This window comes from Monodon monoceros, unplaced genomic scaffold, assembly GCF_005190385.1.
Source record: "Monodon monoceros isolate NGI ecotype Baffin Bay Population unplaced genomic scaffold, NGI_Narwhal_1 Super_Scaffold_5, whole genome shotgun sequence".
Taxonomy (NCBI): Eukaryota; Metazoa; Chordata; class Mammalia; order Artiodactyla; family Monodontidae; genus Monodon; species Monodon monoceros.
Genome location: NW_021703782.1, coordinates 21686025 through 21711267, shown reverse-complemented (window position 1 = coordinate 21711267; position 25243 = coordinate 21686025). Strand labels below are relative to the sequence as shown.

At 53.4% G+C, this 25243-nt stretch overlaps 1 protein-coding gene across 4 annotated transcripts in view; it reads right to left on the bottom strand.

The window, feature by feature from the left end:
• Positions 1-5150: 5150 nt before the first annotated feature.
• The window catches only part of SEMA4D (semaphorin 4D), a 106679-nt gene continuing 86586 nt past the window's right edge, over positions 5151-25243 (bottom strand). For all 4 annotated transcript variants that reach the window (XM_029201654.1, XM_029201655.1, XM_029201652.1 and 1 more), the window contains 12 exons: positions 24387-24449; positions 22553-22651; positions 19317-19410; positions 18555-18668; positions 17595-17746; positions 16383-16558; positions 16144-16300; positions 14920-15142; positions 14018-14133; positions 8693-8865; positions 8561-8604; positions 5151-7691 (listed from right to left, as the gene is read on the bottom strand). In XM_029201654.1, the coding sequence (XP_029057487.1) occupies positions 6763-7691; positions 8561-8604; positions 8693-8865; positions 14018-14133; positions 14920-15142; positions 16144-16300; positions 16383-16558; positions 17595-17746; positions 18555-18668; positions 19317-19410; positions 22553-22651; positions 24387-24449 (2340 nt within the window). In that variant the 3' untranslated portion in view covers positions 5151-6762. The remainder of the gene's footprint in view (positions 7692-8560; positions 8605-8692; positions 8866-14017; positions 14134-14919; positions 15143-16143; positions 16301-16382; positions 16559-17594; positions 17747-18554; positions 18669-19316; positions 19411-22552; positions 22652-24386; positions 24450-25243) is intronic.

The window sequence follows — 25243 nt, the reverse complement described above, 5'->3', positions numbered from 1 at the left end:
TCATACTTTCCTCAAGTTCCAAATTCACCACAACAAACAAATACTGATTTTATGATAAAAATAAAATGCTATTTGGAAGAAAGACACGTTACACAGGCTCTGGAGGGAATCCTGAAAGCGTTTAGAAGCGTTTTACACAGCAGCCCCCAGCCTTCCTGGCCCAGTGGACGAGTCCTCAGGGGTCTGTTTAGTTGTTTTCTGGGCAGGATTTCTGGTGTTTTGTTCTATCACTATAATTTTGCATAATATAAACTTGTATAATGTACAAAACAAAGCGTTTTGTACTCTACCCATAGATAACTCTATACATACTCTCCGTATACATTCAGATGTACATACTTGTACATATACGCACACGCACACGTACACAGCCCCACGTCTGTGTGCATCTGCCTGGGTGCCTGTCAGTCGGGCAGAGGTACTTCCTCCCTTTAACTGAATGCACTTGGTGACACCATGTTCCATTTAGTCATTCCCTGGACAGCAGGCACCTTGGTGGAGTCTAACTTTAAAAGTTGATATGCCCGAGGCATTATTGATTAAGAATGCGAGACTTGTCTCTGAATTTCAGACACTGAAGTCGGTTCTCATCCCCTTGCCCGGCTCAGTGGTGCCATGCACCGAGCCCCCCAGGATGGGGGCCACGAACATGGGTCACAGGAGCCTCTGGAAGGTTCTCATGACTGACACTGGGACAAAGAACCCGGGTGGCCTGAGCTGGGGATGATTCATCACCCCAAACCACATGGGCCAGGACCTCTCAGGAGCCAAATTCTCCTTCCACCCACAATGGCCAGGGCACAAACAAGGACAGAAACCACATGTATCTCCACGGTGAGGACAGCGTCAAGCACCGTTCAACGTTCTCTAAATGTGTATTTAACGGTAGTAAAACATTACATATGTTAAAGTACTTACGTTCCATTTATTCTTTTTTAAAACTATCCAACTCATTCTGAATGCAGAGGAGATTAAAGAGAGAGGGAAAGCGACAGTTAAAACCGGTCAGCAGGGCCACCACATGACATCAGTGGAGACCCGGGGCAGCAGGCCAAACCCACCTGTCCCACAGGGACCTGCTCCTCGGAAATTCGGGGCCACCAGGAGTCTTGGGTCCCAGCCCACCTCAGGATTGCGGGACTGTTGGCTCCATCCTGCCCGCACCTCGACCCACACGGTCTAAGGAAACCCACTGGTGTAGAGTTGACTCTACTGTGTGACAAAACTAGCATCCCTCCGAGAAATGGCCTCTCTCCAAGGGAAGCCGGCCCATCCTAGAGGCGGAGGGCCTGAGAGTCCCCAGCTGGAGGGGGTTGTGATGGGATCCACCCTAAGTCCTCAGGCCACGTCCTGACAGCTGCCCCACTGCCTTCCGCGCAGCTCCAGGCAGCCAAGCCTTCCTCCAGGAATCCTCCGTGTGGTCAACTCTGACCCCCAGGCCCGTTGCCCTGGGGCCAACCCACCGCCCATACTCACGGCCTGGGTCCTTCCAGCTACTGGGCGGCCGGGTGCACACCTGTGGGGGGCAGGGGGGCTCTTCTCTGAGCACCCAGAGGCTGCACACACCAAGGACACTCACTCCAGATTCCCCGGCGTGGCCCAGAGTTCACATCTGTACAGAAACCAAGAGAACCTGCCCGGGAGAGGAAAGGGGCTCTCCCAGGTCTCCACCACCCCAAGGTCATCAGCTTTCCTCCTCAAAGTGTCTCAAGCCCATCACACAGGTGCTGGGGCCCTGTGGTCAGCTGAAGAGTGACCCCCAAAATATCCAGATCCTAAACCCTGGGACCGCATGTGGCAAAAGGCGCTTTACAGACAATATTGTGGGCCATGTCGGAAGGAGAGGGAGATGGCTGCACGGCTGCCAACTTCACGGGTTCGCTGCAGGAGCTCCGAGGCCCAGGCCGCTTCTGCCCCTCTGACCCCAGTGGCTTAAAGGGCTCTGATTTCTAACATTGTAGTTAAAACATGAAAGGCCATCTGAAACCTGAATATGCAAATGTCACCCAAAGTAGAGAGGATCCATTCTTAGCTTTAAAAACAAAACAGGTCTAACTCTGACATAGAAAAATAGTTGTATCAGGAATGAGGGCAGGGCCGTTAGGGTAAAGAGAAGTCCTACGTTTGTTAAAAAATTATATAGATCTATTTCTGTCTGTATATATGCGCACGGTGCATGTGCAGACACATGCTTTGCACAGACGTGCATATGGACGCATTATCAATCGCTGGTACACGTACAGGCCTGCCTTGTTTTACTGTGCCTTGCTTTACTGCACTTTGCAGACACTATGTGTTATACAAATTGAAGGTGTGTGACAACCCTGCCTCGGACAAGTCTATCGGCGCCATTTCTCCAACAGCATTTGCTCAGTGTCTCTGTGTCACATTTTGGTAATTCTCACAACATTTTAAACTTTTTCATTATTATTATAATTTTATGGTGACTGTGGTTGGTGAACTTTGATGTTACTATTTCAGCTTGCTGAAGGCTTGCTTGATGATTAGCATTTTTTAGCAATAAAGTCCTTCTAAATTAGGTTACATAATGTCATTGCATACTTAATAGACTACAGTATCGTGTAAACGTAACTTCTAGATGCATTGGGAAATCAAAAAAATTGTGCAACTCGCTTTATTGCAATAGTCACTTTATTGCGGGGTCTGAAACTGAACTCACAACATCTCTGAGATGTGCCTGTACGTTTTATCTGTATTTTCAGCCAAAATAAAGGTAAATGTGCTCATGTGCACGTAGTGAGAGATTTCTTTGCTTATCTGTACTATTCTAATCTTCCCACAAGGAGCATGGATTACTTCAGAAAAGTGAAACATGACTACATGCCTTCGTAATTTCTCCAGCTCAGGACCCCTTTTCTGTATTTGTCAGTATTTTCCTAACTCCCCACTATGCACATACATCGCTTTCAAACGGAAGACAGCCAGCAGTTAGGAGACCCGCCCCCAGAACCTGGAATTTGTCCTCCTTACACTCAAGACTCAGGGCCTGTGAATGGAAGCATGGCCACAAGGCACATCATGCAGGGTGCTTTGGACCAAAAAGAAACACACACACACACACACACACACACGGATGTGTGCATACATGTCCACACAAGAACAGACATACATGCACACACGTGTGCACAGATATGTCAGCAAAGCACACACACATACCCATGTACACACACATACACATGCACACATACACACATCAACATACAGACACACAGGTGCACACACACACTCTACCAGCATGATCTGGAGATGCAGAGAAGACGGTAAGCTGAGAAGCCCCTCCGAGTCACCCAGCCGCGAGGCCATGCCCACCGTGAGAAGCCGACCTGGCCTTAGCTTGAGCCACTGTGAGATGGTTCCCTAAGCCCAGCTCTGCAGTGACACTCAGCCCGAGGCCACGTGGGAGCAACCTGGACGGGGAGGTGCCTGCAGGCAGAGGCAGGAGCCAACATTTCTGCAGAGCCGCAGCCTGACAAGAAACTTGGTCTTTAGTTCTGGTGCCTTCTGGGACTCGGGGGAGGGGATGGCCAGAGACACTGCCTTTTTAAACTGTGCACTTGAACGCCCACATTGCACAGGGAACCGGCTGTGGCTATTGGGCTAGGTTTAGAGGAAGAGGGCAGTGCCTGCCTAGATCTGGACGTGTCATTGGAGACACCCAACCCAGTGACATGCGGCAGGATGAGCCTGGGGACAAGGCCTGCGTGGGGCCTCAGACAGAAGGGACATGCTCTCGTCCACTCTGCCCCTCAACAGCAGGCTGCCCTCGGGAAGAGTAGGTTCCCCGAGTGCAGACATGAAACCGCTCTGTTGAGGGGCGGGTCCCCGCAAGCCCAGCTATGGGGTCCCTGAGGGCCTGTGTCTGCCAGCAAGGGACCCTGGTGTCCCCAGCACTGAGCCTCTCCGCCTTCCCACCACCAAGGAGGTTCCCCAGTGTGACTGTGGAGGACCCTGCCACTGTGGGACGGGCCTGGGGGCCTGAAGCAGTTCCCGGGCCCCTGTCCCAAGGGGGTCAAGTGGCTGAGAGCAGCACCCAGGTGACCCGGGGCCACACGGACCCGCCCCTTGCAGGTCTGTCTGCAAAAGTCCCCTTCACTGGCAACTTCCCTGCCCACTGCCCGAGGCCCAGGCAGGAGCCACCAGTGGCCACACATGCGGGGTCACAAGTGGACAGAGCCACTCAAAGGCCTGTGAGCCAACTCCACAGGGGATCAGGCAGCAGCGTAACACCCAGCAGCTTCTCACAGCTTGCTTAAATTCTCAGAAAAAGGAAAACAATGAGATTTGCTTGTCCTCCTCACTAACTTCATTCCTCGCTCTGAGCAAACAGAACAAGCTGCCAGGCCCGGAACGTGCCACGTGCTTTCCCTCCACGGCTACTGATGAGTTAGAAGACGGCACCCTGGGGAGACCGGGCCACCGGGCGCTGCCCAAAGCCCAGGACGCACTCGGAACGTGGGTTTGGCTGACGCCCTAACCCAATACCATCCAACACAGTGCCAACGCCTCCTACATCTGAGGGGGCATGCTAGACTCCCAATCTTTTCTGCGTTTAAACATCTTGAAGCAAGTTGTTAAAACAACTCCCATTCTGGAGGCTCTATGGTTAATGTTTTAAATCTCCAAACGCCACATACATCAAACCCAAATTGTTAGCCGACAAAGAAGTAACCCTATATACCAGCAATTGGCAAGCTGCCGTTTGTAAATGAACTTTGGTGCCCGCGCAGCGGCAGCTTTCAAGCTACAAGGCAACAGCTGAGTAGCTGCAACAGAAACCATGGCTGCAGAAGTTGAAGGGTTTGGCCCTTTGAGGAAAACACTGGTCGGGCCCTGCTGTCCACAGGAACAGCCTCGGGGTAACAGTTTAGCGTTGCTGGGGACCACCGGAGAGGTGCAGCCAGGAAGGCCGTGCTCGTGGAGGGGGCCCCCACTGCCCACCCCCCACCTGGACAGGTGCCCCGCTCACCTGTGGCATGGCAGAAGAGGTGGAAGGTCCCCAGGGCATGCACGTGCTGGGCCTGGTCGCTGAGGAAGGGCGGCAGCAAGGTGACCTGCAGGCGGCTGTCAGGCCCCGGGCCCGAGGCCGGCCAGGGGCTTCGGGGAGAGGAAGATGAGTCAGGGACCAGACAGGACAGGGAAGAGGACCCCGGAGGAGGAAAGGGCAGAGGAGATGAGGCTGCGAGACAGAGGACAGAAAAGAGAGAGGGCTCTGAGGCAGAAGTCGTCAGGAACACACCACATGCCAGAGAAGGGGAACAAAGTGCAAGAAAGACAGGGGCCCAGGCCGCGCGGGGAGGCGGCGGGAGAGCCACAGGGAACCACGCGCCCGCGTCAAGGATATAAGCTTCTGTTTATTCGGTTACTTTCCGAACGTATACAATTCAAAGTAGAAAAATAAAAACAAAGTAAATCTTATAAAACACAAATGTTTACACCAAAACGGTCGAATCCTATCATGCTGGAAGATGACACTGTCCACACAGGCCACACACACACTCAGAGTTTATTGCTCTTTGCCACGGAAAGAGAGGCTCCTCTATGTGGGTGTCTGGAAAGCAGGAAATGGAGCGTGACGTCGGTGATGGTTATTAGACTGTGCCGCCCACTTGCACCTTGAAAGAGGGCGCCAGGCCTGGCAGGTCCGTGGCGGCGGCATCTGTGGGAGGGGTGCTGTGCTCACCAGCCTGGCTGTCCCCGGCCGCCCTGCTCTCTTCCAGTTGTGGACAGCCCGGTTAGGCCAAGTGGAGAGTCTGAGCGGGCAGAGGGCATGAGATGGAAGCAAAAAGAAAAAGGAGATGTTCAGGTGACCAAGACGTCCCGGTTGAACGTTCTCTCTGGGCAGGAGGTTTTGACCAGTGGCCGTGGGCACTGGATTGTAACTCACTCGTCCCCTCAACTCTGAGCCGGCCCGGCTCCACCCAGAGCACGCTGGGGGCCACATCCCTCCCTCCAAACCCTGCCCGGTGTTGTGGGACAGTCCTCCACAGCCTTCTCCTCAAAAGAGTTAAAACAAGAGTTAAAAAAAAGGTACAGAAAAAAAGTCTCTCTGAAAACAATGCTTCCCTTAAGGAACAAAATTAAAAAAAAAAAAAAAAAAAGGACATGTGCTCAAGACATGGTTTTGTCTACATTTCTAAAAGCAGAAAAGAATGCATTTAGCAAAAGTAAGATTATCCCTGAGAATCTTAAGCAACATAAGCCACACCTTTACCCTAATATACAACAAAATTCAGAAGATGTACATCTTCCAAATATTAAAACATCTGCTTTAGTAATTTAAAACATGAACGACCCAACACACCAACATAATTAAAGCAAAACTCCTAAAAAGTAATTATGTGGAAGAAAAGGTTCGTGCCAACCTGGACAACAAGCGATAAGTTACCAATCTGATAAACTAAAACGTCATTTCCAATCTGGAATTAAATTCTCTTTCAGTGGCTGCTACAAGGAGGGGACGCTCACGGCCCAACTCTTCCCGGGCCAGTGGCGGCCCGGCCGTCTTCCCGCCGCAGAGTGGCCTCGGGCAAGCTTGCAGGCATGACTCCAAGGGCCCCACCGACCAGCAGGCCGGCCGCGATGCTCGCCGTTTTCCGAAAGGACAAAGAGAAACCAAGTCACAAGCGCGACCCAAGAGAAAAGACACAGAAGACTGAGGTTTGCTGACGACGGCTACCTACGCAGCACTGGACGGGGGACTGAACTGGCAACACAAAGACCTCCCGGGGAGCAGCGGGCGCCTCAGTCCCCGTCCGCGTCCGAGTCGGCGAACTTCAGCTCGCACTTGACGTCGAATGGCCGGTCCCTGACCGGGAGCTCGTCGATCTTCTGCGAGTCCTCCCGGTCAGTGGGCAGCCTGCTGGCCATGGTGTCCTGCTCTGTCTCATAGCCAGTGTCCAGGGCCGGCTTGGGTTGCCCCCCGTTCTGCTGGGAGAAGCTGCCCTGCTCCACCAGCGTCTCCTTCACACTCTGCTCGCAATCCGAGAAGTCCGACGTGGGCTGCTTCTTCCCGAGGAGCATGGCCGAGCGGAACTTTAAACACTGTCCGGGCAAGTAGCCCTTATAGCAGTTGTAGGTGAAGAGGCAGAGGAAGAGGACGAAGAAGAAGAGGAAGAGAAACATGAGGAGACGGTTGTCACTGGACTTGAGATACATTGTCTTCTCCGAGTGGACCTGGGGGACCGTGTTGATGACAATCTTTGGTTCACAGGACATGCTGGTGGGCCCCTCGGGGCTGGAGGGCAGGGCGATGGCACTGGGAGTGGTGACCTGCAAGGCTGGGGTCTGGGGAAAGGAGCCTTGGGTGGGCCCCGCTGACACTTTGGAGGTGATCCTACTACCTTCTGTCCGTGTGACCGGCGAGTTGGAGGCCACCGGAGTTCGAGGGACCACCTTGACCTCCAGAACGTGCTTGGCCACCACCTGCAGGACTGTCTTGTTCTTGACCCTCTCCTCAGACAGGCACTGGTACACCCCACTGTCTCCTTCTGACAGGTTGAAGATGAGCAAGTTCTTCCTGCCCACCAGGCTGTACTTGGGGCTTTCAGCCTTGAGCACGCCATTCTGGAACTTCCACACCACCCGGGCCAGGTTGGACTTTTGGGAGCATTTGAGTTCTGCTGTGCCACCATGCTTGAAAAAATGCTGCAGGTAACTTTCTTTAATTTTATCTGGAACATCAAAATAAACGTGCACAGCATCAACAACCCTGCTCGATACTTCTTTCAAAACTAGGTTAACACGCACAAGAGGACACAAGAGTTTCACCCTGTGGAGCAACATGGAATCTTCCAGAACAGCAAGGAGATAAAGACATGCGTGACGGAAAAGCAAAGATTAAGACCCCAATGGCAGCCCTTGGGGACAAAGAAATTGAAGCCAACTCTGAGCAGAAGAAATCCTGTTTCGCACCCTGATTTCCCAGGAGAAAACTCCCCAGGCCGGGGAGGCTGGGCAGCGGTCAGCTGTGCCTTCTGGTGGTGGTGCTGAATCAAACAACGGGCTTCTGCTAACGGCTGCCGGGTGTGCTAGCCGTTCGGTGGGCCTTGGCGCCCTCCTCCTAAACTTGTCTTAACTGATGACAGCTAGCGAGCGGGTTAGGGATGGGAGGGCAGGGGCCCAGGGCACGCCTGCCTTCAGCTGGGACATGCCTGACCTCCTGGCAGGGGTGGGATCCCCCAAGGGGAACAGGGACTAATCTCTCATGAGTTCCTCCCTCCTGTTCACAAGAGGTGTAGGTTTTGTTTAACGCGCCCCAAGCTAAGCAGAAGAGAGAGGATGCATCCCAAGAGCAGACGTCACAGTTTGGGATGGAGAGTGCCTTCCAGTAAACAAATACACTCTGCGTGGCTTCAACATCCTGTTCTGTGATAAAAGGGACAGAGAAACATCACGGGGTCTGCCACGAGATTACTTGACCTCTGTTCCGAGTAGAGAAAGAAAAACAAAATGTACGAAATGCCACACCAGCAAAGCATCATGAAATGGTTACGTGACCTGGCCGTCCCTGAAGAGAAGGCAGCGAGGACGAGCAACTTACCGGGGCAAGCGGACGCATCCCCACTCATTTCCTGAATCAAACCCCTGCAAGACAACCGGGCACAGGTTACACAGTGCATGCGCTTGACGCCATGGGGCTGGGCGGAGCGCCTGCATGTAGTGGGGCTGGTACCTGCTGGGGCCATCGGTCTGGTACAGGGCGATGCAGGCGGCCGCAGCCGGGCTCCAGGCGCAGTAGGGATCCCGGGCCAGCACGCAGTCCTCGCAGGTGCCATGTTTTCCGCAGAAGGCCACGGGGGCCTGCACCACGCCCGAGTTGGAACCGGCATAGACAAACCTTCTGCCCTGTGGGTGTGAAACAGATGAGAATGGTGGGCACTGGGTGGGGGCAGCCCTCAACGCGCCAGGTGCTTCTCTAGCTCATGGGGAGTGATGACAAAGCTTCGTCCCGAGCTTCTGGAGGAGGAAGCGGAATGAGACCAGATTAGAACCAAGACAAATCTGCACTGCAGCGTCGTGACAGACGGGTGGATTTCGGACGGAATCCACGGGCTAACTCAGAGTGTGCTGGGCCTTGGTCCAAATCCCTCCCCTCCCCCGTCCGAGCACCCACCTTCATCCTACCCACCAGCAGTGCATCTCTGCACCTCCTCTGCCTCCTCTGTGTGCAAGAAGACCCACTAGCTTGACACTCCCGACTGCCCTCCCAGCCTCACTAGACCAGAGGCCAAAGGGCACAGCCTCCAAAGCCCATCTCGTGCAACACGTGAGCACCAGCACACAGACGGCCCGTGTCAGTGTGTGAATCCAGCGGGGCCGCAGTGAACACAGGTGGAGAGTGAACAGAGCTCTAGTAAACAAGTGAGGAGGCATTCATTTCTCACGCATCTACGTTTACGAGAAATGAACGCGGCTGGGGAAATGGACAGCCACGCTCAGAAGCAGAGAGCAAAGCAGGCTCCTCCGTGTTCTGGAATGCTGGGCCTGGGACGTCTCCACCCTCAGGCTGATGCCGCCGGCGCCCGCAGCACTGGTAGGGAGCCGGGCGCACAGGCAGTTGGGGCAGGCTGATTTTCTCACGGGACTCAGCTAGAACGAGGGCTCCCCCAAGGAGTCCACCTGAAGCCCAGCAGCAGACCCAGGGCTGGCAATTCACATACAGCATTTTCTCTCTCCTTTGCTGATAAGCCTCTGTCTCACCCTGATGCTCTAGAAAAACCGTTGGTTAATGTCAAAAGATTCCCAAGTTTCCACAGAGCTTAGTATTTAAAACACAGCCTCTATCCTCTGAGGACATGTTCTGAATTAATTTCAGAGTCTGGCTGGAGTGCAAAGGTCCTGGCATTACATCAGATCTCCTGGCCTGTGATGCCTTGAAGGCCCAGGGGTCACAGACCCACCGTGTGTGAGCACAGCCAAGAGAGGGCAGTCCCCTGTGCAAAAGAGTCAAACTGTGATGGCAGGTGGCAGAGAGAGTCAAGCCCAGTGCCGGCCTGTCCATGTCGGCAGAGACCCGGGCAGACAAGGCCAGGTGAGCCCATATTCGTAAGAAGGAATCAGGACGACACCCTGTATCACAGTTGGGATCACGTGGCTCAGAGGTGAGGAAAAATTTCCTGGGGAGACCGGCCAAGTGGGCAACTTCAGTGGGGTCCACGGAGGGGCCCTGGAGAGGGCTCAGACGCTCATGCACCCTCCTCACACCACAGCCTGCTCAGCCTCCAGCCCTCGCTCCCCAACAGGGCAGGGCCTCCCCAATTCCAACGAATGTGGACGGGAAGGGAACAGAAAAGTGGCTTGAGATCCCACAGCAGCAAGCACTGCAGGCAAGGCCCATGGGTGGACATGCAAGTCAGTGGGCGAGAGGCAGCCGGGTGTCTGAGTAGCCTCAAGGTCACCCACAAGTAAGTGTCAGCCGCCGTGGGGGCTGAACACGGCCCCCAAACTCTTCAACTCCTCCTTCCAGGAGCTGGGGCTTAGCTCCCCGCCACCTGCCCCCCCACCAGGTGGACTGGATCCACTGACCACAGGGTGTGGGGACAACGTGGAAGGAGAAACCAAGTAACTCTGAGAAGTCATTGAATCCGTGTCCCCGAGACAGTGGTCATCTCCCCAAATGCTCAACCCCAATTTCAACGCGAGAAAACATCAGATATGCCCAAACCGAGGGGCGTTCCACAAAACGCTGATCAGTTCTCTCCAGATGTGTGAAGGTCACCAAGATGAGGGCAGACGGGAGCCGTCAAACAGACACCGAGGGAGGCCACGGGGGGCCCTGGAGTCAAAAAGCAGGTCGTGGGAACGCGGGGATTGGGCGTGTGGAGGTGAGTGCAGGCGCTGTGCCAGCGGGCCTCCTCGGTTAGGCAGGCGCGCTGGGGAAGGGTCACAGGACCCCTGTACTATTCACCCCAGCTCTTCCGTGAGAGAAAACAAGCCGGCCGGGTACCACCCAGCACCTGTGAGATCTGCTGAGCGCGCACGTGCCCAGGTGCCCTCCTGCTGACCTCTTGCGGGTCTCCACCCTCTGGGTGACTGTGCCCTCAGCTGCAGCACCAGGCTCTCTCAGTCACATCTTGGTCTCTGTGCACACAGGTGGGTGATTGTGGGTGGACATGGCCAGAGCTGGAGGAGCTCCCACCTTTGCTGTACAGGTGGCACCTGACCATCAAAGAGCGTCCCCGGGAAAACCACACTCAGCCTGCTCCATGGGCCCAGAGCATGCCTGCCATGTACGCACAAGAGACTGGAGAACACGGCTGTTCATGCAGCAGGGGGAGAGGCAACCCAAGTGTCCACCAGTGGGTGAATAAACCATACGCGGTGGATGCGTGGGATGGAATACTATTCAGCCCTGAAAAGGAAGGACGGACATGGATGAACCTTTAAGACATTATGCTGAGTGAAATAAGCTACTCACAAAAGGACAAATGTTGTAGGATTCCACTTATATCAACACGAGGTTCTTAGAGTAGTCAAACACACACAGACGGGAAGGGGAATGGTGGGTGCCAGGGGCTGGGGAATGGGAGGAAGCGGGGAGTCAGTGTTTAATGGGTTTGGGGTTTCAGTTTTGTAAGATGAAGTGCTGGAGATGGGTGAGGATGAGGGTTGCGCTATGTGAATGTACTTAATGGTGCTAAAGTGTACACTCAAAAATAATTAACGTGGTACAATCTATATGATGTACACTTACCACAATAAAAACAAAAAACAAATGCACTTGTCAGGGGAGAGCAGGTAGTGACCAGGGACCCCCCTCCCTGGTAGCACTTCCTGTGCTCCCCCAGCCCTGTGGCAGCTGCTCATCACTTTTCTGCATTGAGAGCCAGGCATGATCGACCCAGAAGAGGCTGCTGGTGGGGAATGGGGAGGGGGGAGCAGGTGTTTTTTTACCCCGAACAGCCGCTTCCTGCTGCCATGGCAGCACGGACAGCATTCTGAAGCCACCCTGAGCCCACTAGCCCAGGAGAAGGTGTGGGACCCCATGGGCACCTGAACCACATCCCAGCACAGTGGAGGTTCCTGTGGGAACAGGCAACTCACTCCCTGCATGGCTAGCCCCCGGCCACATGACCAATCCTGATCTCAGGCAGGTGAGCACAGGACTCACCTGTCAGACTTCCCACAGGTGGTACTGCCCCCTCCCTCCCTTCTCCCTCCCCCATCCCTGCCATGGGATCAGCACCCACATGCCCTGGAAGACTTGGGTTCAGGATGGCAGGGCCAGCTGGGTCTGTGAATGATGTCGTGGAGCAGAGCCGAGCCCTGTCTGCACTGGGGGCCTGGCCTTGGTTCTGATGAGTACTAGACCATCTGGAGGCTTTGAGGGTGCTTGCCCCAGCCGGGCTGAAGCACCTGAGCAACATGGCAGCGGCCAGAAGGGCTCCTGGGTTTCCCTGTTTCAACAATGATGCAGGTGGGCCTGGGGGAAAGGGGGCCAAAAGCACCCACCGACAGGTACAGATGTCTGGTAGCCTAACCCCATTAGGCTACTTCGTCTTCCTTCCCTTTTAGAACTGGAGCGAGAAAACACACACTGCGGCGGCCAAGAGGGGAAGTGACCCTGCTACAGGAGTCTGAAAACCAGATCCAACTCCTCAAGCTCATGATGCCGGGGAGAGGACGAAAGACCGTGTGTGGAGTTTGCAAATACGCATCTGACCAAGAGGTTGCCTTCTTTTCTTTCTCGCCTGGCTATCGGGACCCCCTTCCTACTGCCCACAGCCCAGGGAGGAGTGAGCCTGGGCCCCACGAGCCAGGCGGAGGCCCCTACCCGGAGCCAGGGCAGGGAGGATGCTCTGAGGGGCTGGAGGAACAACCTCTTTCCAACGTGAAGAGAGGATGGCCCAGGAGTGTCACGGGTCAAAAGGGAAAATCTCAGCAACAGGGCGACGCCATACGAAGCAAGGACAGTCTGGCTTGGTGCTCCCAAGCAAGGCTTTGCAAACAGGGTGCAGGTGGGAGAGGCCAAGCGATGGGTGGGCCTGCAGTGGAGGGGAATTCGATGTATGGCCAGGCTACCAATTTCTGATGCTGACCAGAGCCTGTCAGTCCAGGGGTCACAGCATAGGGAGTCACAGGGCAGTGCTGGGACAGTCCCAGGGTCTGCCGTCCCTCACCGTACAGATGAGGAAACCGAGGCAGGACTGGTCCACCCAGGCTCACAGTCACGCACCTGGAGCCAGGACATGGACGAGGTCACCCGGTGCCCGGCCTGAGCTCTGCTCTTCACTCCCCACCCCGGCTGTAAACCGGGTGGCACGCTTCCCAAAGGCCACTTTGGATGTACAGCAGGGGACAGCCTGTGGACCACAGGGCAAATCCAGCCTGCTGGCTGTTTCTATACAGCCCATCAACTAATAGCAGGTCTCACATTTTCAAACGGTTGACGAAAAATCAAAATAATAATATTTTGTGACATATGAAAATTCCACGAACTGCAAAGCTCAGTGCCTGTAAATGAGGATTTGGTAGAACATAACAGGGCTCACTTGCTTCCGGACTGCCCACGGCTGCTCTCAAACTGCAACAGCACGGGCATCAGAGCCTACAACATTTACTCTTGGCCCTTTACGGACAAAGCAGGCCGGCCCTGGTGAAAGAGGCAGCGCCGCCTGAAACGGGGCTTTGCAGACACGGCGCGTCGTTACTCAGAGGACGCTTTTCTGTGCAGGTGAGGAAGGTGCACCGAGGGCACCCCCACCTACTGGGTCTTACCCTCACCAAGTTCCGGCACAAGAAGTGTTTTCACAGGCCAGTGAGCCCCCCGACGGCATCGTACATTGGTCCCAACAACTCAGTGAGGTTCTGCAACTTTTAGGACACAGTTTGCCTTCCCTCCACCCCATACCCCACAGCTCATGGAAGGACTTTCTATAAGAGCCTGAAGGCCGGCTCCTCTAGGCCAGATGGACGACGGGGCCTGCCTGGCGCAGCCCGGCCCAGCCTGTGGGCACCAAGACGTGGGGCCATCCAGCCGGCCACCCAGTCACTTTACCTTCTTGGAGGACAGCAGCAGGGTCTGGACAGGCTCGAAGTCCTGGAAGAGCTGTGTCTCCTCGATGATGTGGACGTTGTTCTCAAGGCTGATGGCTTTGTGCAGGGCACCCCGGTCTGCAAGGTCAAAGCTGCAGGTTACTCCCCGGGAGGAGAGGACGGTGCTGGCACTGTCAGCCACGCAGCCAATGGTCACCCTTCTGCCTCCCACTCCTTCCCCCAGTAGGAGGCTTAGAAACAGATGTTTTTGCATTAGACACGGAAAAGGAAAAGCCATCAGCAAAATAAACAACTGGACTGACATGGGTTATCCCATTTTTACCTGAAAAATAAACAGCCCTTTGTTGACTTCAATACCCCTCATCAGAGTAGTCGACACTGTGTCCTCCAAACAAACGTGACATGGTTCTTGGGCTGCACTGGCCTCTGAGGGTGCCATCCTTGTGCCAGGAGCCCCAGGCAGGGGAGGCTGGTGGCTGGGCAGCACCCAGAGCTGACCACAGAGCCCACCAGCTGCTGCTGTGCCTGGCTACCAAGACCATTCCAGAAGACTTGTGTCGGAGTCTACGGACCACCAGGAAAGGTGTGTCTCCCACGGCAGGTCAGGACAGGTGTCAGGCAGGGAGGCAGGACGTGCCCATGTGCCGGCTCTCAGCAGCCTCCCTTTGCACCGCCCAGACCTACCACACCTGAATTTCTAGTTCTGGGCCAGGACTCGCATTTTTAACCAGCGCCCCACGTGTTCTGATGGTCACAGAGATCTGAAGCCATCCAGGTGTGGTGACTTCTCAGAAACGCTTCCACGCCCTAACAAACCACTCAGGCACCTGGGGGAGATGCTGGCTCCGGGCGGCAGAAATTAGCTGGACTCACCCACGTTCTTACCCAGGGCCCAGGACCCACCTGTGCTGACAAACATGACGTCATGGGCCGTCCCATCCAGGGCCCGGGTCCTGTCCACCACGATCTGCGTGTAGTTCACGTCACTCTTGATCAGCCGGGGCCTGTTGTCTATCGGGGTCACGGAGTCATCCATCAGAGGGTGGTCTTTGACAAACTGCAGAGTCTTGTCTGGTAGGTTGAGGGAGCTGGAGAAGTTGGCCGCACGCGCCTCCCGGTTGATGCACTGAAGGGAGCAGACCACCCGTTACTGCGGGGTGCACGGGCACATGGCGCGTGCTCCGCACAAGAGGGGAGGCTTCCCCAAGGTGACGAACTTAGGACTACACAGTGGATTTCTTGAAAAAATGGAAACACTGAGGTGATCTTTACCCAGGAATCTGAAGACACAGTTATAAAGCAGGGAGGAAATGCAACTGTCTTTTTGTCCACAAGACACAATTGTGTCTCATGATACATAGTCAATGAAGTAACTTTCATCCATTCATAAATGAAAAAAGCGTATCACACTTCTGAAATTGAAAAATACACACTTATCATTCCACATCTCTCCCAGAAGAGAAGCCTCGAAAAATGGCTAAAAATAGTCCAATTCTAAATATAAATAGCATAAAGGTCAAGAGCACAAAGGATTCTTTTTTCCGTCCTAGTTCTTGATGTGCGTAAACCAAAATTCACAACCACAGGTGAACACCTTTTGCTTAAAGATACGCATGAAAGGAACTGACCTGTGTTAGCAGAGATGTACCCCAGAGAGGGGGACCATCCTGGGGGAGTGAGCTCCAAGCACCAGGCCACCCTCCCAGGTCACAACCCCACCATGGGCCATGTACACGGCCCAGCTCACCAGTCACGTAATAAACGGATGCAGCCGCATCGGCCTAGACACCCACACTGTTTTCTACATAAAATTCACTACTTTTAGGAGAAAAAAAAAAAATGTGACTCATATTAACAAATGGAGAATATCGCTCGTCCCTTTGCTAAGAAATCGTGTGTTTCTCTGCAAGAAACAGAAAATGAAAAAGCTCTAATTTTATTACGCAATGTTAATCCCACAGAACAGCTGGCGCCAGCCAGAAGAGCTTTCTTGTTCGGGCAGTTTGTAGCCACAGCTGTTACACAACACACCGATGAGAAGAAGCCAGGAAAAGGAGAGTGTGCCCACGGCCTTTCCCAGTCCCGGGTGGACGCCCATTCCCCGTGGAGAGAGCCCGGTCCACTTACCGCCCCGGGCCGCGGTGTGGGCACGGCCCCGTTGTAGCGCACCCACTTGGTGTGCGACTGCTCCACCGTGGCGCTCTGCATGTACTTCCCACGGGAGAAGACTGCCTCGGCTGTGGACAGGTTGTAGGCGCACACGGCTGAGAGCCCCACGTTGTTCCTGGGGAGGAGGGGGCGACGTGACTGCCCTGAATCGGGGAGCGCAGTGAAAACACCCCCAACCCACCCACCCGGGCACTCACAGCTGTGGGGTGAAGACCCCATAGAACATGGGCTCCTTCAGGCCGGGAGACCTGAGGACAAAGACGTCTCGCAGCACGTTGAAGACGAGGTTGCTGTCCGGCCGGGAGCAGATCAGCCTGGCCTTCAGGAAGGAGGTCCACTTCTTCTGTAAGGTCCTCAGGCCGCCCTGATCCCCCTGTAACCCCAAAGACACGCGTGGTAGGAGGAGGGCAGACTTCCCCCGTGAGCAGGTGATAAGTGATGTACTTGGGCCCAGAGCAGCTCTGCCTGAATGAAAGGAAGCCAAGGCTGAAAAGGAAAGCTGGCTGCAGACTACTAGTGATGCCAGCAACTCCCTTCATGCCAGCTCGGGTCATCGATTGAAGCACAAAACCAAACGAACAAAACCCTCTCGACGACCAGTCTCCCAACTGCAGCTAGAACAACTGTTCGACTCTGCCCACACTCTGTGTCATGCAGCAGACCCCCGCCGTCCTTGCACATGTTCACTGCTTTGGCCCTTTGGCTCATGTGCATCTCCAGACTCACGACCCGTCCATGAGTGACTGGCAGAGACAGGGGCTGGTGGACGCAGAGGCTCCCCAATCTGTCTCAAGCCAATGTGTGTACGCGTGGTCTCCCCCAAAAGGCGCTCCTTGTGGGAGATCAAATCTTCACTTCCTTCCAGCCCCCAAGTTATCTGCTGAGGTGCTTTGGTCCTGCCAGGTCCTCCAAAACACTTTTCGGTGAACTGCCCACCAAGCAGCAATCGTGAAACACCCCTGACATGACTTGGTCTGGAGAGAAATACCAAAACTCTTACAATTGGATGCAGAATATGAAATCGACGTATCCTCACTTATTCTGGACACAGTGAAAATGCACCCCTCCTCATCTTTACGTTGGAATGGAAAAACCCCAATTCCAACAGAATTTGGTTAACACAGTATAGAAAAACTAACTTTTTTAAACTGGGGGAGGTTTGAGGGAGGTGTGTTAAGATCAGAGCCCTGAGGACAGTCATCGTCACACACGGGGCGGGCGCCCCTGTGGTCTCCAGGGAGGCCCGCAGGGAGGACAGAGGCCCGAGCCCTCGGCCCGTCCACACTGACATCTGTAGCGTGGAAGAATAAAGTGGTCGGGAAATGGACATCTCGGAGGAAGTGTGGAGCCTAGGCGACACGCTCTCACTGAGGGCTGGGACCAAAGAGAAGAGGGGGTGCTGGGCTCACCTTGCAGACCCTCGCTACCCGTGGGATCATCAGCTTGAAGACGAACTCGTACTCCACAGACACCTCCGTGAAGAAGAAGTAGACCTTGTCGTCCCCGCCGTCCCCGCCCTCCGGGCTCTCTCCTATCACGTCAGCAAACACGAAGCTGGGCTCTGCAGGGAACAGACGCTCTGGTTATGCCTGTGCGCACCGAGGGCCCGGGCACCCCCTATCGAGGATGTGGGAGGGTGTCCACACCACACCCCAAACAAATGCCAGGGCCCGGGAATGGTGACGGTGCCCATCTTGCCCTCCTTGGCCTAAGGAGATGCCCGAGATGGGGGTTATGAAGCACAGCCTCCCGGTCCAGCCCAACAACTGAGGGCTGGGCCTCCCAACTGGCAGGCAGCCTGGGGGCCCCAGGGAGCTTGATCCCACCATAGCCTGGAGACCCACTGGAAGATATGCATTTGCCAGTTTAAACAGCACGTGCCTAAAAGAGACAAACTGCTGACCACCAGATCCAGGTGCCCCAAGGCTCTGGCTGGCTGGCCGATGCCCACGAGAAAAGTCCCCTGTGAGCATCTCTGTGAGCCATCTGGACCGTGAATCCAACATGGACACATGATGTCCAGAGATAATGGTATAATATCACATGCTGATGTAACGAGCCTGAGCTCGCCATTCTGAGCCTCCCAGATCCGTTTTCCAGAAGGGGTAAAGGCAGGCTTGAAATAGCACTCTCTTAGCAGAGAAGAAAGCAAAGAAGCCCGTGGATGCTGGCTGTGGAGCCCCCAGCAGTTCCAGAAGCGCCCCTACTGCACTGGGGCTGACGTGAGCCCCGGGACAGAGAAGGGTGAGCCACAGATGCCCTCCTGTGAGGCTGGGAGCCGGCAAAAGGAGAACTGGAGTGAGTGCTCTGCCGGCGAGGAAGCCACCCTGAGCAGAAACACACCTTCCATGATGCCACCTGCTTCTTACCGTTAAGCCAAGGAATTGCATACTCTGTTCTCAGAGGACTGTGGGAAGAATTTCGGGAGATGATGGGTTCGCTTCCCAAAAAGTTATACGACGTCCCAGAATAAAGCTCTCCATCTTTGGGCGGAAAGAGGAAAAGGGAATCAACACTAGTGTTGGGGACAGACGCTCAGCACCACATTCTCCTCCCAAGCTAACACAAGTCCTCCCAGGAAGCGGAGAGACTATCGCCCTGCTTCTGGGCGCATGTTTCTGCTTCCTGAGTCTTCTGTTTTGTTTCTTTGACATGGGTAATTTTAGGCTCCATGTTAAACTGTTAGGGGCAATAAGTAACACAACGCAAGTAACTCCTGCATCCAGTAAAATAACAAACACAACAGTGGGTGCACATAAGGCTCCTGGCCTGCTTGCCTTGGGTGTACAAGGCCGTTCCAAGGCAGGTCATGGCTCAGTCACAAACGTTCCTCGAACAGGAGCATTAACTCAGCGTGGCCGAGTAATCCAGATGATTTGCACAAATGACAGATATAAGATAATCTCTTCCTACAAATCTAACCTGAGGACTGTGGAGGTGGCTGGTTATCCTACTGAACAATGAATTCAAAAGCTTGTATCAGCGGGTCTGTGCAGAGGCTCCTGTACCTTCTGTGAGGATACTGAATATGGGAACGAAGCAGAGGGAGACCCCTGTGGAGGAGGAGGAACGGGACCTCCTGGGGGTCCAGCAGAGCTAAGCCAGGGACAGACCCTGAGAGCAGGACTCACCAACCATGACGGACGTGTAGCTTTGTGCTGGGTCAAAGGGACACCTTCCTTTGCCATCTTCATTTTTGCCCAGAAATTTAAAGGATGTTAAGTTCTATAATTGAATGAAAAGAAAGAGTGCCATAAAATGTCTGAACTTCTGTAGTCATAATATGTCTTTGTGGGACCATTTAATTTACAGACTCACTCTTCTGGGGGGACAGAGGAGACAGCACATGCACGGTCTACCACCTGGTCCCAGGTCTGGACACTGGTGCCTTGGCACCCTATGACACCCTCGAGAGCGCCTCCAGATCTTGGAGCCTCAGTTGACTCTCCTATAGGACAGAGACGGCAATGCTGATGGCTCTAGGGTCGTAGAACAGCCAGGGAGAACCAAACACAGGATGTGCTCCGGAAGGGACTGGAAGGCCACGTGCAGAACTTTAATATCAACAAAGACGCCTTCAAAGCAGCGGGGGACCAGGCTATCCAATAAACAGATAACAGGAAAAAAGGAGCAGAATCTCTACCTCATTCCACCCATCGAAACACACTCCAGGTGGATCGATGATTTAAATATTAAAAACGGAACCGTGCTGCACTAACAGAAAGTATGGGTGACAATTTCAGCCTTGGGATAATCTCTCCTCACCTGACAAGACAGCCCAAAGCCAAGTAAGGGAAAAAATGGACAGATCCAGTACACAAAGCACTGGGAAGCATCTGTCCACAGAAGAATGAGACAGAGATCGACAGTGACAAAGCCGGGGAAATGCCTGCAAAATGACAGATGAGGCATTTCCATCCCTGAATATACAAGAAGCTTGCACAAATGAGTAATAAAGCATTTCCAGGAGGAAAACAGTCAAAGCACAGCAAGTTAGAGAAGAAGAAACCTATCCGGCAGCACAGACAAGAAAGGATGCCTGAGCTGCCAGCAACCCAGGAAGCACAAGGCAATGAAAGTGCGGTACCATTTTCCACCTGAAAGCCCGGCGAAGCTTAAGAAGACGGACACCCAAACTGCGATGGGTGGGTGGGCAGCCCTGCTGTCTGTCAGAGCGAGGGAAACATGTCACAGACGGAGCAGAGAGGGCTCAGGGGCATGGGAAAGATGCAGTTACATTTCTAACAGGCTGGTGGAAACAATATACAGACTTTTCACCTCTTAGGTTAGGAGGTATGAACTGGGGTGACAGTGCACCCCACTTGATGTGATTCACTGACTGCATTTCAAGATGTTTGGGGAAATCTGAACAGGGACTGGAGGTTAGATGACATTAGAGATATCATATCTCTAATGATATCTCTTTAGATATAATGACAAACCTGGCATTATTGTAGGAAAATGTCATTATTCTGAGGCATGTGACAGCATTTAGGGGTCATGGGTGTGCTCACACCTGTGCACACATACGGACGCTCCCAACCATGCAATCTGTGTAGTTAGAACACGTGTGTGAGATCAACTTTTCTGTCGGCTTGAAATTTTTTTTAAATATTGGGAAAAAATATAGGTCTAGATTTAAATGAAACATATGATTCCCTTACCTCAACAACTGACATGCCCATGGAATTTAAGTTTAAATTCCATACCTTAAGCTTCTAACTATAGAGTTTAGCCAGGAAATCCTTTCACGTGCAAAATGTTTCTAATATGACTAATGTGACCTAAGGAAAAAGAAACTAAGTCTGTCTATGAGGACTGAAGATCTCAACACCTAGATGCACCCCCTACCCCGATCCCAACCTCTGTCACCAGAGTCTGTGGACACAGACAGCCCGGCAGACCCACCCTATGTATGGACCCCACCCCAGGGGTCTGTGTGCGGATACAAGGTTTTCGAAGCAGGTCCTTACTTTGCCCATACTTTGTCCTGTCATGTATCTCCGACTCAAGCTTGGAAAACATTTTTTTAATTCCAATGAATTTAGGGTTCTAGCAAACTAAGCTTTCCATTTTAGCATACTTCACACTTGACAGTTACTCACTAAATAGGGACAAACACTAGGAAATGTGCTTCATTATCGACCCTCAAGTGCATTTAAAACACTCCTCCCTCTTTGTGGTTGTTATAAATGGCTCATCAGATTATCTGAATAAAAAGAGTATCTCCCAGAGAGATGCTGCTGTCTAATCCGCTCTCTCCTTCCGGCTACCGTCAGCAAGGGAATCAGGAGTGGTGGGAGGGCGGTGTAAGAGTGGGGGGCCCTCTCCAAAGGACCCTACTGACGAGGCTCAAGGAGAGTCAAGGACATGATGCAGGTGACGGAGAGATGGGTCCTGCTTCTATAACCGCTCAGCAAACTGGCACTGTGTTGTCACTCCTCAGAGGGAAGAATTCCAGAACTATCAGTGGGCAACTTGTACCCCAACAGCCAACACTGAACGTGATGCCCCAAGACCGGAGCAGCAGACACCGTTGTAGTGAGCCCGGGCTGCCATGACGACCACAGACAGGGGTCGGGGGAGCTGCAACCACACATGTTCCTGCCTCATGGTTCTGGGGGCTGGAAGTCCGAGATCAGGGTGCCAGCATGGCTGGTTCCTGGTGAGAAACCTCTTCCTGGCTTGCGGACAGCCACCTTCTTGCTGTGACCTCACGTGACAGAGGGAGAGAGCTCGAGAGCTCTGGTGTCTCTTCCTCTTCTTATAAGGTCATCATCCTATCAGGACCCCGGCTTCATGACCTCGTTTAACCTTAATTACCTCCTCATGGGCTGCATCTCCAAATACCATCACATTTGGAGAATTAGGGCTTCAACATATGGAATTTGGGGAGACACAAACACTTAGTCCGTAACATATATGAACCAAGAACAAGGGATCCAAGAGCAGAAGTCCTGAGTTTTCTACTTGACCAGGGCCCATGTCATAGCCAGGGCTCCCTCGCAAAATACAAAATGTGACAAGGAGAAATAGGCAAGATGCTGGATCAGGGCACATTGATGCTTCCTCTCTGTCAACACTGGCCTTCCCAGAAGGTTCCCCCACTGCCCGCTCTGCACTATGGGCCAGCGGTCCTGTAAGTCCTGCACCCAGTCATGCCCTCAGTCATGGTGGCTTACAGACTGGAAGGCTTAAAGGAGGCCGGTGAGTGGGCAGAGGCCTTCTGCGGAGCCATGGGCCACCTCCAACCCCACACAGCTGGCAGGAGAAAATCCTCCCAGACTGCAGAGTGGAGAACACTTGCTGCTGCCTCGAGCCCCACACGCTGCTTTAACTACTGACCAGGGGACCTGCGCGGCCTTACCAGGTGGTCACATGCTGGCTGGAACGCGTTGGTCCCGCATACGTAAAGGGCACTGGCGCTGAGGGGCTGCAGCACTCGGATGTAGTTAAGGCATTCTGTCTACAAGGAAGAGAAACGCACGGGTCAGCCACCGTGCAGGCTCCACCGGACGCCCTCCATGATCCCAGCTGTCCACCCTGCTCGCTGCAGAGCACAAACCAGCCAAGTACACGCCCGACAGCAGCTCCTCACAGCTCACGGATGACCAACCCGACTGTGAATTCGCTGCCACCCTTCCACCTCGGGCCTCAGGTGCCATCCATCTGCACAGGCTAGCCCTGCCCTGCCTGGCACGGTGGGAGCAGGCTCCCGGAGACCTGGCTCCACCCCTGCACAAACCTAAGTCTGCAGCTGGCCAGACTGCTTCTGCCTCTGCAGGGTCCACAGGCCGCTGTCAAGTGCCAAACAGATTTCACCTCAGTCACTGATTCATACTCAGCAAAAGTGTATCAGCCAAAAAGCAATGAAAGCTGACCTCAAACCTTACTGGACACCCGGCACAAGGAAACACGCATTCACTCTCACTGAACACACAGACCATTCATTGTGTTGGCAGGCCCGAGGGGGTGTGTGCTGTGCAGAGTTCCCTCCACCTTCCCTTTCTCTGGGGGACCCCACCCTCGACGCCCCAATGTGCGCAACTGGAAGCAGTGCTTCTCAGGAGAGGGGTGTGTCCGGCCCGCCTAGCTCAGGGGAGAGGCAGGACTAATGAGGGGCTCCGAGCCCGGCTCCACATCAGAAAGGCCCCACAGGAAAACCAGATGCCACTGAAGAACCCACCCACTATTTTAGGCTGAAATGTACTTGGATTATATGTGCTAGCATCTGAAATTATCTCCACTCGGGAAAGGTTTTTTTTTTTTTTGCCGCGATTGTTTTGAAACTGGTTGGAAGTAATTCATCGTCCCTGAAAGAACTGGGAGGGGCCCTTGTCCGCTGTATGGCCTCCACGTGGGGCTGGCCAAAGTGCCTGTTCTAATTTAGCTCTAAGACAACTCCCTGCGACACCTGTTATTACATCGCAATGCCTGCATTTTCCCTCATTTCGAATTTAGTGACTTTGGTGAAAGTGTTTAGTACTTTGCTAAAAAAGTTTAGCCAAAACATTTTTTCTGTTTTTTTTTATTTTTTATTTTAATTGCTTTGAAATTAGCCAACAACTACTGAAATTGACTATAACTCAGCTGTCTTAACCAACTACCAAGGAAGACGGGGCGCTTGTATTCCAAGACTCCGACATCGGCCCAGCACCAGTTAGGGGCACGGTAGCCCAAGTGGGTGGTAGCCATAACCTAGAGCTCTGGAGGGAGATGGATGGACACTCAGCCCAGCGCTTCCCGGATGGCCACCACACTGAGATGCCCAGTATCTCCTAGCGAAGGAGCAGTATCTCAAGGCACAGATGCTGTCAACAATCCAGAAATCCTACAGCAACCCCTCCAGGCCACTGGGGCTCAGGGAAGGCATGAACCCTGCACTGTACACCTTTAGGCCAGCAGGCACCAGACATCGTTTTCTGTAGTCAAAGTTTCAGGCCATTTGAATAAATTCAATTCAGATAAACTTTAATTTTCTAAAGCCTAGTATGTTTGGCACTTGCACTGAGAGCCCCAGGCTCGCCACTTGGGAACAGGGAGGTAACCTGCAGGATGAGTCGCGATGACGTGAGCAAGCCTGGCAGCATCCTGAGGGCGGGGCAACCTGCCTGGGCTGCACCACAGAAGTCGGGGCGTTTGGGAGAGTCAAACAAGTAAGACAGGCCTGGGTGGGCTCTGAAGCTTGCAAAAGAAATTACCTGTTTTGATTTCCCCTTTTCCGCGCATTTTGCTTTTTTATCTTCCGAGACCTTCCAATATGCCTGTGAGGAAAAACGAGAGTCCATTTCAGTGCATGTTCCCCCTGTAGAAGGAGATACTGGTATAAAAAACATACAGTTTACAAAGCACATGGTGGTGTTTAGAGCACAGGTATTTCCCAAGACATTAATATCTCAGATTGCAAAGTGAGGCTCAGAGAGCAGACGCTGGGACCCGTGAGCAACGGGGCTTCGTGAAAGTTCTGTGATCCTCATGCTGCAGCCAGGGGGCCTGGAAGGCGGCTCCCAGATGACTGCTATTCACTGAAAAAAGCTGCATAAATTAAATGACTGAAAGTGGGGAGGATTCAATTATTTATCAAGAAAATAAACTGCAGGCATTTTCTTTTCTTTTTTTTTTTTTTGGTCGCACTGCGTGGCATTTGGAAGTTTAGTTCCCTGACTAGGGATTGAACCCGTGCCCCCTGCAGTGGAAGTGCAGAATCCTAACCACTGCACTGCCAGGGAATTCCCTAAACTGCAGGCATTTTCAAACATCAAGTGGGTTTTCTCATCCCTTCAAAACTGATTCATGAGTCTAGTAAAATGTCTTGACGTTTACTTTATCAGTGGAACAGCAGGGTTATGATGCTTTAAATTTTATGTGACGGTAGCAGGTGAAAGTGATGAAGCCACGGGGCTCCCTCAGGTCAGATGTCTTCCCGCTGAGATCTGTGCTCCTGCTTCTTCCACACCAGGTGGACGAGCCAGGCTGGCAGATGCCTCAGCCCCGCACCCTCCAGAGGACAGGGAGCAACAGCGCTGCATCACAGAAGGCTCCCACGCTCCTGCCTCAC